Here is a 13624-nt window from a genome sequence, read left to right on the forward strand (position 1 = left end):
GGGGCGCCTGGGTGGCGCAGTCGGTTGAGCGTCCGACTTCAGCCAGGTCACGATCTCGCGGTCCGTGAGTTCGAGCCCCGCGTCAGGCTCTGGGCTGATGGCTCGGAGCCTGGAGCCTGTTTCCAATTCTGTGTCTCCCTCTCTTTCTGCCCCTCCCCCGTTCATGCTCTGTCTCTCTCTGTCCCAAAATAAATAAAAAATGTTGAAAAAAAAAAAAATTAAAAAAAAAAAAAATAAATAAATAAAATAAAATCTTTAAAAAAATAAATTAATTAAAATTAAAAAATAATTCTATAAACGTAAAATTAAAAATAACAAGTAATTTTTAAATAAAATAAATGCAATGCATGTTAGCTTAAATAGAATAAGGATATATAGATTATTTTAGAGCAATTGAATTGTTTCCAGAGTTTTCTAAAAATTGACCCTCTTTATGAAAATTTAGAACCATTGAGGCCATGTAACACTTTAATAGGGTTCAAGGTAAAAGATAGTGGCCCAAGAAATTATATGAAATGTAGCTTTACTGGAAGCCCTCATATTATCCTCAATCCTAGCAGCCCTTTTCACATTTTTTTTCTCCTTCTACAATTTTATATATATAACAGAATCAAGCAGCATAGTTTATGGGGCGCCTGGGTGGCTGTAGGTTGAATGTCCGACTTGGCTCAGGTCATGATCTCATAGTCTGTGGGTTCGAGCCCTGCGTCGGGCTCTGTGCTGACAGCTAGGAGCCTGGAGCCTCCTTCAGATTCTGTGTCTCGCTCTCTCTCTGCCCCTCCCCAACTCGTGCTGTCTCTGTCAAAAATAAATAAACATTAAAAAAAAAATTAAGCATATTTTGGGGCATCTGGGTGGCTCAGTCGGTTAAGCGTCCGACTTTGGCTCAGGTCATGATCTCGCGGTCCGTGAGTTCGAGCCCCGCGTCGGGCTCTGTGCTGACCGCTCAGAGCCTGGAGCCTGTTTCAGATTCTGTGTCTCCCTCTCTCAGACCCTCCCCCGTTCATGCTCTGTCTCTGTCTCAAAAATAAATAAACGTTAAAAAAAAAACTTTTTTAATAAAAAGAAAATTAAGCATATTTTAAAATTTATTAAATAAGCCAACTTACATGGAAAAGAACATTTTTCCCAAACTGTGAAAATAAAGTTAAGAAGATTTTTCTCCGAGTTTGGCAGTTTTTTGTTTCTCTTAATTTAATCTTATTTAAATGATAACTCTTACAAACACAGTGTATTTTAGGGCTGGATTCCTGGCTGTTCATTATGATTCAAAGCCTCGCAGTTTTTCATACGCAACCGCACTTTGTTAAGTCAGACTTTCCTCCCTGACCATACAACCTAATACCTAAATGATTTGGAGTGGTCAGCTCATGCTAATAGGATAGTGTATATTATAAAAAGTAGATTGTGTGATTCTGTGTGTGACAGTACGTGTGTATATGCAGGATTAAAGGGTGTTAATGCAGAAGTTTATAAACCCCTTCAGTATTGATGAAATCTATAGATACTCTCCCCTGAAATATGTCATAGGCAGAACACTGAAAACTTACTTGGACTTCAGAATTGACCTCCCCACATGTTTTGCTCCATGTAGGAACTGCTACCCTAGATGCTCTCGAGCACTGGTCTGATTCTAGTACTTATCAGGCTATTGATTTGGAGTCTGCTGGCTCACAGTGGTCCTTGCTTCTCTGAGACCTGCCCCAGTCCCGAGTGTGGGCTTCCAGAGGCCATGCCTGCCTGACTCCACCCCTGTGGCTGGTGGAATGAACCAAGGATGGACAACTGACCTGAATGGGGCCAATCCGGTTCTCTTCAGGGATTTTTAGGACTGTGGCAAGAAAAGCAAGTTAGATACTTAGAGTATCTAAGTGAACTGTGACCCCAAGAACTGTGGAGCGGCCACATTCCATCATGCAGGTATGAGAACCAGACACTGCTGATCTTCGAAAGCAAAGCAGAGATGGGAGCTGGAGAGAGGCCCCAGGTGTTCTGGGTGTCCTGAAACCCAGCTGCACGCGGGCGGAGAACGCCTGTGCCCCTGTGATACCTCTTTTCTCTGGCTAGGGTTGATTTCTGTAACTCACACACAAAGAATCTTAAACAGTAAAATTGAGATATCCTCAGGTAGTTGATTTTCTTACATATTCTGTACTTTTTAAAAAGTCTCAAGGGACACCTGGGTGGCTCAGTCGGTTAAGTGTCTGACTTTGGCTCAGATGGTGATCTCATGGTTCGTGGGTTCAAGCCCTGAGTGGGGCTCTGACCTGACAGCTCGAAGCCTGGAGCCTGCTTCGGATTCTGTGTCTGTCCTCTCTCTGCCCCTCCCCTACTCACGCTCTCTCTCTCAAAAATAAAATTTTTTTTTTTTTAATTTTTTTTTTCAATGTTTTTTTTTTTATTTATTTTTGGGACAGAGAGAGACAGAGCATGAACGGGGGAGGGGCAGAGAGAGAGGGAGACACAGAATCGGAAACAGGCTCCAGGCTCCAAGCCATCAGCCCAGAGCCCGACGCGGGGCTCGAACTCACGGACCGCGAGATCGTGACCTGGCTGAAGTCGGACGCTTAACCGACTGCGCCACCCAGGCGCCCCTAAAATATTTTTTTAAATAAATAAAAAGTCTCAAGATGGGAGATAAATTACATATAGATTATTTTAGAGCTATTGAATTGTTCTCAGAGTTTTCTAAAAATGCCTTTAATTTTGTATTTAAAATTTTTTTTTTTTATGAGAGAAAGATTGTGAGCGGGGGAAGGGCAGAGAGAGAGGGGGATACAGAATCGGAAGCAGGCTCCTGGCTGTGAGCTGTCAGCACAGAGCCGGATGCAGGGCTCAAACTCACCAACCGCAAGATCATGACCTGAGCCAAAGTCGGACACTTAACTGACTGAGCCACCCAGGTGCCCCATAATTTTGTGTTTTAAATAATAGATTTCCTGAGCCTCTATAAAACAGTGATTTATGAAATGCCCTGCCCTGCCTAAGTAGCAGGCATGAATACAGGAGTATACATGCTCCGTGTTCTCAGTGGCAGGCAGGCTGAGACAAGAAAAGTGTGTAATAGTCCATTTGAGTGGATGTGGAAAAAAAAACACAAAGGCATATAACCAAAGCTTTTATACTCCTGTGGCCAGCTGGAGATCTGGTTCTCTACAGGGCTAATGGTACAGGGACCACAGAAGGTTGCCTGAAAGATGTATGTGGTGAGAGATACTATCACATAAGGGGGATTTCTGGACAAAAGAATGAAGGGACAAATAAAAAAAAAACGACCCATAGAAAAAGTAATCCAAATAATTCTCCTCCTACTCCATTGTAGTGTATACCTGTCACTTATTTTAATAAGGAGAATTTAAAAGTATGTTTATGCAAACATGTATTATGTGTATGGCACACACCTTTTAAAGGTCTTTTTAAAAAAACAACCGCTTAGGGGCGCCTGGGTGGCGCAGTCGGTTAAGCGTCCGACTTCAGCCAGGTCACGATCTCGCGGTCCGTGAGTTCGAGCCCCGCGTCAGGCTCTGGGCTGATGGCTCGGAGCCTGGAGCCTGTTTCCGATTCTGTGTCTCCCTCTCTCTCTGCCCCTCCCCCGTTCATGCTCTGTCTCTCTCTGTCCCAAAAAAAAAAAAAAAAAAAAAAAAAAAAAAAAAACCGCTTAAAAAAATGTTTTTAATTGTCTTTCATCCTTACACCTCTGACTTTCCCTCACTTCTTAGCCAATGTGATTTATGTCTTATCAAACATTACCTTACAAATTCACCAGAGTGGCTAAGTTGATGGGGACAGGATAGAATGCCATATGTGCCTTAAGGCAGTTACCCTGCTGGTTTGCAGCAAATAATCACATCCCAGATTTGTTTATTGGGTGTAGCTTTAATGCGTGAATTGAAAATACGTATCTTAAAACCCATGATCCTCAACCACTGAATATTAACAGAAACTTGTTTCAATATTGGTGTTAACTCTAGGAGATAGAAGAAAAATAGTCAAGGGAAGTATTTAGAAATAAAATACACCATAAAATATTAACACTTATTTATATTGAAATAATAATAAAATAATACTTTCACACTGCAAACTCAGAAAGCATAAGAGAGTCTAAAGAGAAAGACCAGAACAACCAAATCCTATCTCTAGAGAGAGTTAGTGCTACAACGGTAATGTGTTTTCTCTGTCTATTCACATATGAAACATATGTGTATGTTTCTGCAAATTGAGATCGATTAAGGAGACATTCTTGTATCTTTACTATCTTCTCTGGTATTTCATCAGCCGTTTCTCATGTCACTAAGTATTCTTTAAAAACAAGATGTTTTCATAGCTACATAAATGTTCTCCCATATGGTGGTACCATGGTTATGTAATCTTTTCCATTATTAGATTTAGTCAGCAAATGTAAGTACCCTTGAAAACTCTTGAAAGTGCTAGGAGATGAAATCCACTGATGATTGAAGGCAGTCCTGTTCTGAGGAATCATAGACTCCAGGTGAAGACACAGCACATTGAATGTTACTACAGAGTGTGGTAAGGCTGCATTAGGGCTGTGAAATGGCCACTCACACCAAGAGCAAGGATGACACTGCTCAGGAAAAGCAGGTGGGAGGAGAAGAGAAACACATTTTCACCCTGAGAAACACATTTTCAAATTGAGAATTAAAATCTCCAGATTTTCATTTCCAAGCATACATCCCCCAGCTCATTTCTCTGCAGCCGCTCAAGATACCCAACCCTTTCCCCTCTTCGCCAAATCCCTCACCCCTGGGAAGCCACACACATGGGACATGAGTTGCAAAATTAGACAGGTGCTCAGAGTGGGTGCTCGAAGACAAGATGCCCTGGGGAAGGGCAAAGCCAGGCCCCTTCACCACAACCGAGGATAGAGTCCAAGGAATCACAGGCTGGCCTGAAACTCAAACCTGACCAGCGCAGAAGAGATTCAGGTTGGCAAAGGGAGCATGTTTTCGCTCTTGTGGGCTCACGAGCCCTTGCTAAAAGGTCCCACTGTCTTTGCTCTTTTATTTTTTAATTTTTTAAAATTTATTTTATTTATTTTTGAGAGAGAGAGAGAGAGACACAGAGCATGAAGAGGGGAGAGGCAGAGAGAGAGGGAGACACGGAATCTGAAGGAGGCTCCAGGCTCTGAGCTGTCAGCACAGAGCCCGATTGCGGGGCTTGAACCCACGAACTGCGAGATCATGACCTGAGCTGAAGTCAGACACTCAACCGACTGAGCCAGTCAGGTGCCCAGAGATGCTTCTTTTCTTTTTTTTTTTTTTTTTTTTTTTTTTTTTTAATTTTTTTTTTCAACGTTTTTTATTTATTTTTGGGACAGAGAGAGACAGAGCATGAACGGGGGAGGGGCGGAGAGAGAGGGAGACACAGAATGGGAAACAGGCTCCAGGCTCCGAGCCATCAGCCCAGAGCCCGACGCGGGGCTCGAACTCATGGACCGCGAGATCGTGACCTGGCTGAAGTCGGACGCTTAACCAACTGCGCCACCCAGGCGCCCCGAGATGCTTCTTTTCAATGGGCTTTCCTCTCTTCCTGTCTCTCGAATCACTGTCAGTACATTCTGGGATGTAGCAGTGTCATTGGAGTCATTCTGGGATTCCTTCAAAACCACGTGGAAGTGTCCAGGAGTCCACATGCCTGGGCACTAACTCCCCCTCCTCAGTTTCCTCAGCCCCGCCTCTGTGGTAACCACCGGACGGAGCTGGGTCTCTGTTTCCCCTCCTCTGCCATGTGGTACTTTGCACGTAGGTCACCTACTGACCACAAGTTCTTCTCTTCAAATCGTTTGCCCCCAGAAGCCTCAAGGCTTGTTCTAGGTGGAAGCAGGAAGGTGCCGGCAGGCTATTCCAGGACCTTGTAAATGAGGAGTATCAGAGAGAAACACAGAGGAAATCCACGCCACAGGAAAGGCCACATCCATCAGAGCAAGCTCAAAATGTCAGAGCCGGACTCAGGGCATTTCTTTTATTAATCAACCTGTGTATGTATGTACGAAGATTATACCCGATAAGGTATTTGAGAAACCTATCAGCATCGCCTCTAGAGATAAGCAAAATGCTCAGCCTGGGTCCTGGATAAATGCTACCTTTTAAACAACGCTTCCTGTAATACTAGAGAATTATGAATGAATAGAACATCTGGGTTGAATCCCTGTAAGTTGTATCCTTTTAAGTATTCATCCAATCATCCATCCAAAAAAAACATTTGTTGGGCTCCTCCTGTGTGTCAGGTATATGCTGCACACGGGGGGATAATAGTGTCTAGCCAAAAAAAAAAAAAAGAAAAACGTGCTTCCCGCCCTCCTGGAGCTTATAGTTTTTCTTTTCCAGAGATAAGAGCAGAAGAAAGAGGGGATGGAGATAAAGAGTAACTCTGAGACCGTACAAAAAGCAAAATTGGACTCCATGTACTTGGTGAAGCAGAAAAGGGACAGGTGGGGAGGGAGGGATGACTGGGTTAGGTTGGTAGGGATGCTGGAATAGTTTGTGATTCTTTCCATGGAGAGCCAGAGAACAATGAAGAAAACGATGTCTAGGGACGCCCAGCTAGAATGGGGAGAGCCTCAATTCTTAGTTCAGAAGCCTTGTATCATTGAGAAAACCCTCTCGATCAAACGCCACAAACTTAGGTTTCCATACTTTAAATTTACCATTAAAGACTTGACGGTATGAGTTGCTGGGATGGATGGTCTGTGTGTGCGCCCCGGGGTTTTCCAGAACCGCCACGCTGCCTAACCACCAAGTGAAGAGCGACTACTGTTCACATTCTTAAATATGTCACATGGTGTTGAAGCTTTCTCTGGTTTACCTCACCGAACACCTCGGCCTCTTGGTGCAGTTTGACTGGTTGCCCCGCAGGGGCAGCAAAGGATAAAAAGATAAGAAAGTAGGATTATAAGGCAGCCTGAGAGTCCCACACAGTCTGGCAGAATATCACTGAAGGGTCTGTCGAAGCTTTGAAATGAGTTGGGGTCTTTGGGTCCATCTTAAAACAACGTTGGAGTAGAGACAAGTTACAAGAAAGTCACAGATCAATGAAATCAGTCCGGAAAGCATCTTGGGAAGGCAATCTATTGCAGCATAGACTTCACCTACATCTGTACTGTTCCATGAAGTAGCCGCCAGTCACATGTGGATCCTGAGCATTTGACATTGTCTGTTTTTGTCTTTGTTTTTTGTTTTGTTCTGTTCTGTAAGAGAGAGGGAGACAGAGGATCCGAAGCGGGCTCTGTGCTGACAACAGAGAGCCCGATGTGGGGCTCAAATTCACGAATGTATGATCATGACCTGAGTCAAAGTCAGAGGCTTAACTGACTGAGCCACCCAGGTGCCCCCCATCTTGGGGCTAGTCTGAATTAGGATGTGCTGTGAGTGTAAAATATACACTAGATTTTATGTAGTACTAAAGATAATGGCTGTAAAATATTTCATTAATTTTTATAGTGATTTCATGTCAAAATGGTATTTGGGGTTAAACAAAATATGTATTAAATAATTTTCAGTCATTTCTTTTTACTTTTTAAAAATGTGGTTCCTAGAAATTTTAATTGATAATTAATAATTCTATTATATATGTGGATCTTGTATTTCTATTAGACAATATTACTTCTAAAAACATTCCATTTTTGGTGTCCAGAGTGTATTTCTTCCTTTTTTGTTTCTTTTTCCCTTTTTTAGTGGGCTCCATGCCCAACATGGGGCTACAACTCACCACCCTGAAATGTAGAGTCACATGCTGTACGGAGTGAGCCAGCCAGGAACCCCCTGAATGTATTTCTTAACTCAAAGATTACTTCAGGAAATAATTTCTGTTTGATATGACTTCAGTTACATTAAAGCTCCCTTCAGGGGTTTTAACAGGGGATAAAAATCCCATTTTTGCAAAAGTCTAGCAAATAAGAGGATGAATGACCATAATAATGATCTAAATGAAAAAAAAAATGATGATTTAAGTGAAGGGAAGTGATCTGATATATGGTCTTACGAAGACAATGTCCATGTAAGACATTGGGGGGGGGGGGTGAGGAGGACTCCTAAAAATGAGAAATTGTAGTAGCACAATGGATTCCTGAGAGAGATGGTGTTATCTCCTGTTTGAAAAATTTCAAACATATGGTACATGGTCTTTGTTTTCAGTTTTGACTGAAGTTGGAAGAATTGAACCTGGTGATGATGTGAAAGGATTGTAATGCAGTGGTTTTCAGACTTGACTGTACATTATAATCACCTGGAGCATTAAAAAAAAAAAAAAAATCCAGCAGCCCAGACCACGCTCTGAATGAAAGAAACCTCCAGATGAGACTCAGGTGTTTACCATGTGCCAAATTTATCAAGTTTGAGAATTTCTGGGATAGTTAAGAGCGTGGGCTGTGCAAACTGGCTTCAAATCACCGCCCAGACATTAGCTAGCCATGTGTCCCTGGGCAAGATACTTAGCCTTTATGAAGGCTTTTTATAGAAAAGGGGGGAGGGGGGCTGGAAAACATGCCCTTATGGGATTGTCATGTGGTTTAAACAAGGTAATCTATGTAAACCACTTAAAAGAAGGTAGGCGTTGATCAGGTTCTCTAGTGATTATGACTAACAGCTATTTTCTTTTTCTTTTTTTTCAGTTTGCCTACTTATTTAAAAAAAAAAATTTTTTTTTAATGTTTATTTATTCTTGAGCCGGAGACAGAGCGTGAACAGGGGAGGGACAGAGAGAGAGGGAGACACAGAATCTGAAACAGGCTCCAGGCTCTGAGCTGTCAGCACAGAGCCCGACGCGGGGCTCAAACTCACGGAGCGTGAGATCATGACTTGCGTCTAAGTCCGACGCTTAACCGACTGAGCCACCCAGGCGCCCCTGACTTATTTTTAAAGCGAGAGCGCACGCACACAGGCAAGCAAAGGTGGGGGCAGAGAGTGAACCCCAAGCAGGCTGCGCTGTCAGTGCAGACCCTACCCAGGGCTCGAACTCACTTACCCTGCAGATCACCACCTGAACCAAAATCAAAGTCCCATGCTTACCAACTGAACCACCCAGGCGCCCCTCATTAGCAGCTTTCTTACTTCATATTCCTCTGGAAGACATTCCCAGCCATCGTTCCCCGATCTGAAACTCACCGATCGGGTTTCTTGTATTTTCCTGTAACATTCCTTTGTTCATACAGGAATTCACTTTTACAAGTATTCACTAAGCATCTACTTCACTACTGGTGTGATGGAAGAAACAGGCACACCGGCCTCACCCCCTTGAAGTTTAAATGCCCTCATGCGTGTTTCCCAGTCAGATCTCAAGCGCCCGGAGCTGTGGGACCACGCGTCATGCCTGGCCAGCCGCGGGATCCAGCGCCTCGCGCTGCGGATTGGAAAGTGCAGGGTACCGGGGATGGAAGGCTATGTTCCACTTGCTCGGCCACCTACAGCCTGGGTGATCGGGAGCAACCCGCTCGTGCCTCTTCAATAGGTGTGCTTCCTCGTGCGTAAAGTGGGGATGACCCACCCACGACTGTCGTGAAGGCGACAGGTCTGCCCACGCGCGGTGGTTACAGCTTGTTAAGCGTCCACTATAGGGCCCTCCCGAGTCAGTGCCGCGCGCGCCCACCAGGGGGAACAGCAGGCGGCGGCCCAGCGGCTGCGCGCTGGACCGGCGACGTCAGGACCAGCGCCCCGCCCCGTGACCGTGACCGAGCGCGGCGCCGCGGCAGCGTCGGTCCCCGCCGGCTGGCCGCGCAGCTGGAACGCGATGGGGACCGAGGCGTCGGGGAGCGGGCCGGCGCTGCAGGAGCTTGTGCGCGAGGCCGAGATCAGCCTGCTCGAGTGCAAGGTGTGCTTTGAGAGGTTCGGCCACCGCCAGCAGCGGCGCCCGCGCAACCTGCCCTGCGGCCACGTGGTGTGCCTGGCCTGTGTGGCTGCGCTGGCGCACCCGCGGACGCTGGCCCTCGAGTGCCCCTTCTGCCGCCGAGCCTGCCGGGGCTGCGACACCAGCGACTGCCTGCCGGTGCTTCACCTCCTGGAGCTCCTGGGCTCGGCGCTCCGCCCAGCCCCCGCCGCCCACCGCGCCGCCCCCAGCGCCCCCGGGGCCTTCACCTGCCATCACGTTTTCGGAGGTTGGGGGACCCTGGTCAACCCCACGGGGCTGGCGCTGTGTCCCAAGACCGGGCGGGTCGTGGTGGCGCACGACGGCAGGAGGCGGGTCAAGATCTTTGATTCCGGGGGAGGATGTGCTCATCAGTTTGGAGAGAAGGGGGAGGGCGCTCAGGACATTAGGTACCCACTTGATGTCACCGTCACCAACGACTGTCATGTGGTTGTCACCGACGCCGGCGACCGCTCCATCAAAGTGTTTGATTTTTTTGGCCAGGTCAAGCTTGTCATTGGAGGCCAGTTCTCCTTACCTTGGGGTGTGGAGACGACCCCTCAGAATGGGGTCGTGGTAACTGATGCGGAGGCAGGGTCCCTGTACCTGCTGGAAGTCGACTTTCCAGAAGGGGTCCTCAGGAGGACCGAGAAGTTGCAAGTTCATCTGAGCAATCCCAGAGGGGTGGCCGTGTCGTGGCTCACCGGGGCCATTGCAGTCCTAGAGCACCCTCCCGGCCTGGGGACTGGAGCCTGCGGCACCACGGTGAAGGTGTTCAGCCCCAGCATGCAGCTCGTGGGCCAGGTGGATACCTTTGGGCTGAGCCTCTTTTTCCCCTCGAGAATAACTGCCTCCGCGGTGACCTTTGATCACCAGGGGAATGTGATTGTTGCAGATACTTCTAGTCAGGCTGTCCTATGCTTAGGAAAACCTGAGGAGTTTCCAGTCCTGAAGCCCATGATCACCCATGGTCTTTCCCATCCTGTGGCACTGACCTTCACCAAGGAGAACTCTCTTCTTGTGCTGGACAGTGCAGCCCATTCTATAAAAGTCTACAAGGCTGACTGGGGGTAATAGGGTATGGGGGGGAGGGGGGCGCTCTGGGACCTGGAATCTGAAGGCCTGGAACTTCCACTAATGAATTGCTGAACCCTGGATAAGTTAATCTCATCTATCCAGCAGGGATAATTATAACTGCCTGGCAAACTTATAAAGGTTGAGGTAATTATTAAAGAATAAAAGTTAAATCTACCATTTATCGAGTTTGTACTCCCTGTGCTAAGAAATTTGCAAATATTAGCTCATTTTATCCTTACAGCTCTACCCGGGGAGGTAATGTCTATTATTAATCCCATTTTAGAGATGAGAAAACTGAGACCCAGAGAGTTTAAAGACTTTACCAAGGTCACATTTACTTACTGTGATAGTCACAATGGGAACTGAGTTCTGACTCCCAAATCCCTTGCTCCTAAATAAGATAACAGATGAGGGGGGAGGGGGGCAGGGGAGAATACGTGAATGTATACTGTTACTATGTGTACTCTATTTACAGGTAGCTATTTCTTTTGGTTGGATGTGCAGAGAAAGGAGACTTTTTTTTAGAGAGTTCAAGAGAAAAAGGATTGTGTGATGTGCATCGGTGTCGTTCAACATGCAGCTTCTTTGATGGCACGTTAGATGGGATAACTATAGATCCTGAGTTACTTGAGTAAGAAGAACAGTTGAACTGCCCGTTTAAAAGGCAAGCGTGTCTGTTAATATCTGTGTCTCCCCCACCACAGGCACTCAGGAAATACCAGTTGGCTGGTGGAGAAAAGCCTGTGTGGGCCTAAGTTTTGTGGGGTTTTTTTTGTTTGTTTGTTTTTTGTTTTTTTGAAAGAGAGAGTGTAAGTGGGGAAGGGCAGAGAGAGAGGGAGACAGAGGGATCTGAAGCAGGCTCTGTGCTGACAGCAGAGAACCCGATGCAGGGCTCGAACTCTTAAATCCATGACCTGAGTTGAAGTCAGATGCTTAACTGATAGCCACGCAGGCACCCCTGGGCATAAGTTCTAAAGGACCACAGAACATTCTACATTCATACCAGTGATTGGAAGGCTAAAGGGCAGCCTTGCTACCTGTTTGTGTTAATAAAGAGCTAAGTCACCACAGCCGGTTGGTGGCAGAAATGAATTTGCCTTGCTTTTCCTAATCAGTGGTAACCTGGTCACTTTTGTGATAGAGATTTTATCTGTGCCATTTAAATTTGTCCCATTGCACACACTGTATACTCAGGAACCAGCTCCCTTGAGGCTCCAACAGCCTTCAGGCCACTGGTCAACGCTTAAATACTTCTTGAATTAGCTTTGACCAAGATAACACCTGCTTTCGTGGCACAATCGATTGAGCATACGGGGAAATTTCAGGTGAGGCGGCCGGTTCATTATAAACCATGTGTTTTAAGCTAGTGTAAACATTTCAGGGTTTATGGCTGCTGGAATAGTACCAAATCAGTGGCATCTTAGAAGCAGCAGCAAAATACATTTTTTTCACAGGGAGGAAGTATTGGTTCTGAAAGGTGAGGGTTTGCTTCAGGTTATAGCTGATGTTATCAACAGTAGGTTTCTATTATACAAACAGTGTTGGTTTTGTTTTGTTTTTGAGAGAGAGAGAGTAGGGGAGGAACAGAGGAGAAGAGAGAGAGAAAGAGAGAGAGAGAGAAAGAGAGAGAGAGAGAGAGAGAGAGAGAGAGAGAGAGAGAGAGAATCCTAAGCAGGCTCCACATTCAGCACGGAGCCCAGTGCAGGGCTGGATCTCAGGACTCTGAGGTCATGACCTGACCCCAAATCAAGAGTCGGACGCTTAAACGACTGAGCCACCCAGGTGCCCTTATTATACAGTTTTAATAGATACAACGTAGATACCGGAGATAGCTCCTAAATTGTTCCAGAAGGTTCAATTTGTCCGTTGGAGCTAAAAGAGAGAGCCTGGTCCGTGCCAGTCCACAAAAGCCCATTGTGTTTTCACTGCTTCCGATGCACCACACTAAGATTTCAGGCACACTGGACCACCGTTCGGAAGTGCATTCCAAGCACGGATTCTCATAACAACCCCTTCCCCCCACATTTGGAAGTCATCTTTAGGTCAGTGACCTCACTGATACCCTCAGTTGTGTAGCAAGAAAAGCTGTCTCAGGCAGAGATAAATGTTCAGGCTTGATCATTTGCAAGTGGGACAACTGTGGATTGACCTTTAAAAAGTTTTCCTCAGGAACAATGATTTTTGTTAAGGTGTAGTTATTCATTTTTGAAAGAGAAAGAGAGAGGAAGAAGGAGAGGGGCAGAGAGAGAGGGAGACCGAGAATTCCAAGCAAGCTCTGCCCTGTCAGCACAGAGTCCAATGTGAGGCTCGAACCCACAAACTGTGAGATCATGCCCTGAGCTGAAATCAAGAGTTGGACCCTCAACCGACTGAGCCATCCGGGCACCGCAGGAACAATGACATTTTAATGACCTCAGGGTCAGTGGAGACAATTCAAGGGACTTTCTCCTATTTGGAATTATTGGTGGCATCATCTTTGACTAGAGAGCTGTGCTTGTGTCTGGTTTAGACAGCACTGGTAGGACAGGTGTAGGATGTGCAGCAGGTGTGGAGGTATGTGGTCAAGGTATTACTTGTTACCTTGTCATTACGCTACCGGAAGTATGGGGTGTGAGTGCTTGAGATGGTGTGGGAGCGAATCACACCACAAGGTGATAGTGAATGACCTTGGTAATACCTCTACTTGGTAGAT

General features: G+C 46.0%; 1 protein-coding gene across 1 annotated transcript; it reads left to right on the top strand.

Annotated features, from left to right (window-relative positions):
• The first annotated feature begins 9653 nt into the window (after positions 1–9653).
• NHLRC1 (NHL repeat containing E3 ubiquitin protein ligase 1) lies at positions 9654–11113 on the top strand. Its single transcript, XM_058732898.1, has one exon. The coding sequence runs from the start codon at positions 9742–9744 to the stop codon at positions 10927–10929; it is 1188 nt and encodes a 395-aa protein (XP_058588881.1). The 5' UTR covers positions 9654–9741; the 3' UTR covers positions 10930–11113.
• Positions 11114–13624: the final 2511 nt, after the last annotated feature.

This window comes from Neofelis nebulosa, chromosome 6 (assembly GCF_028018385.1).
Source record: "Neofelis nebulosa isolate mNeoNeb1 chromosome 6, mNeoNeb1.pri, whole genome shotgun sequence".
Taxonomy (NCBI): domain Eukaryota; kingdom Metazoa; phylum Chordata; class Mammalia; order Carnivora; family Felidae; genus Neofelis; species Neofelis nebulosa.

What these genes read in the sequence shown, in the direction of transcription:
- NHLRC1 (XM_058732898.1), top strand. Translation starts at nt 9,742, where the DNA reads ATGGGGACCGAGGCGTCGGGGAGCGGGCCGGCGCTGCAGGAGCTTGTG.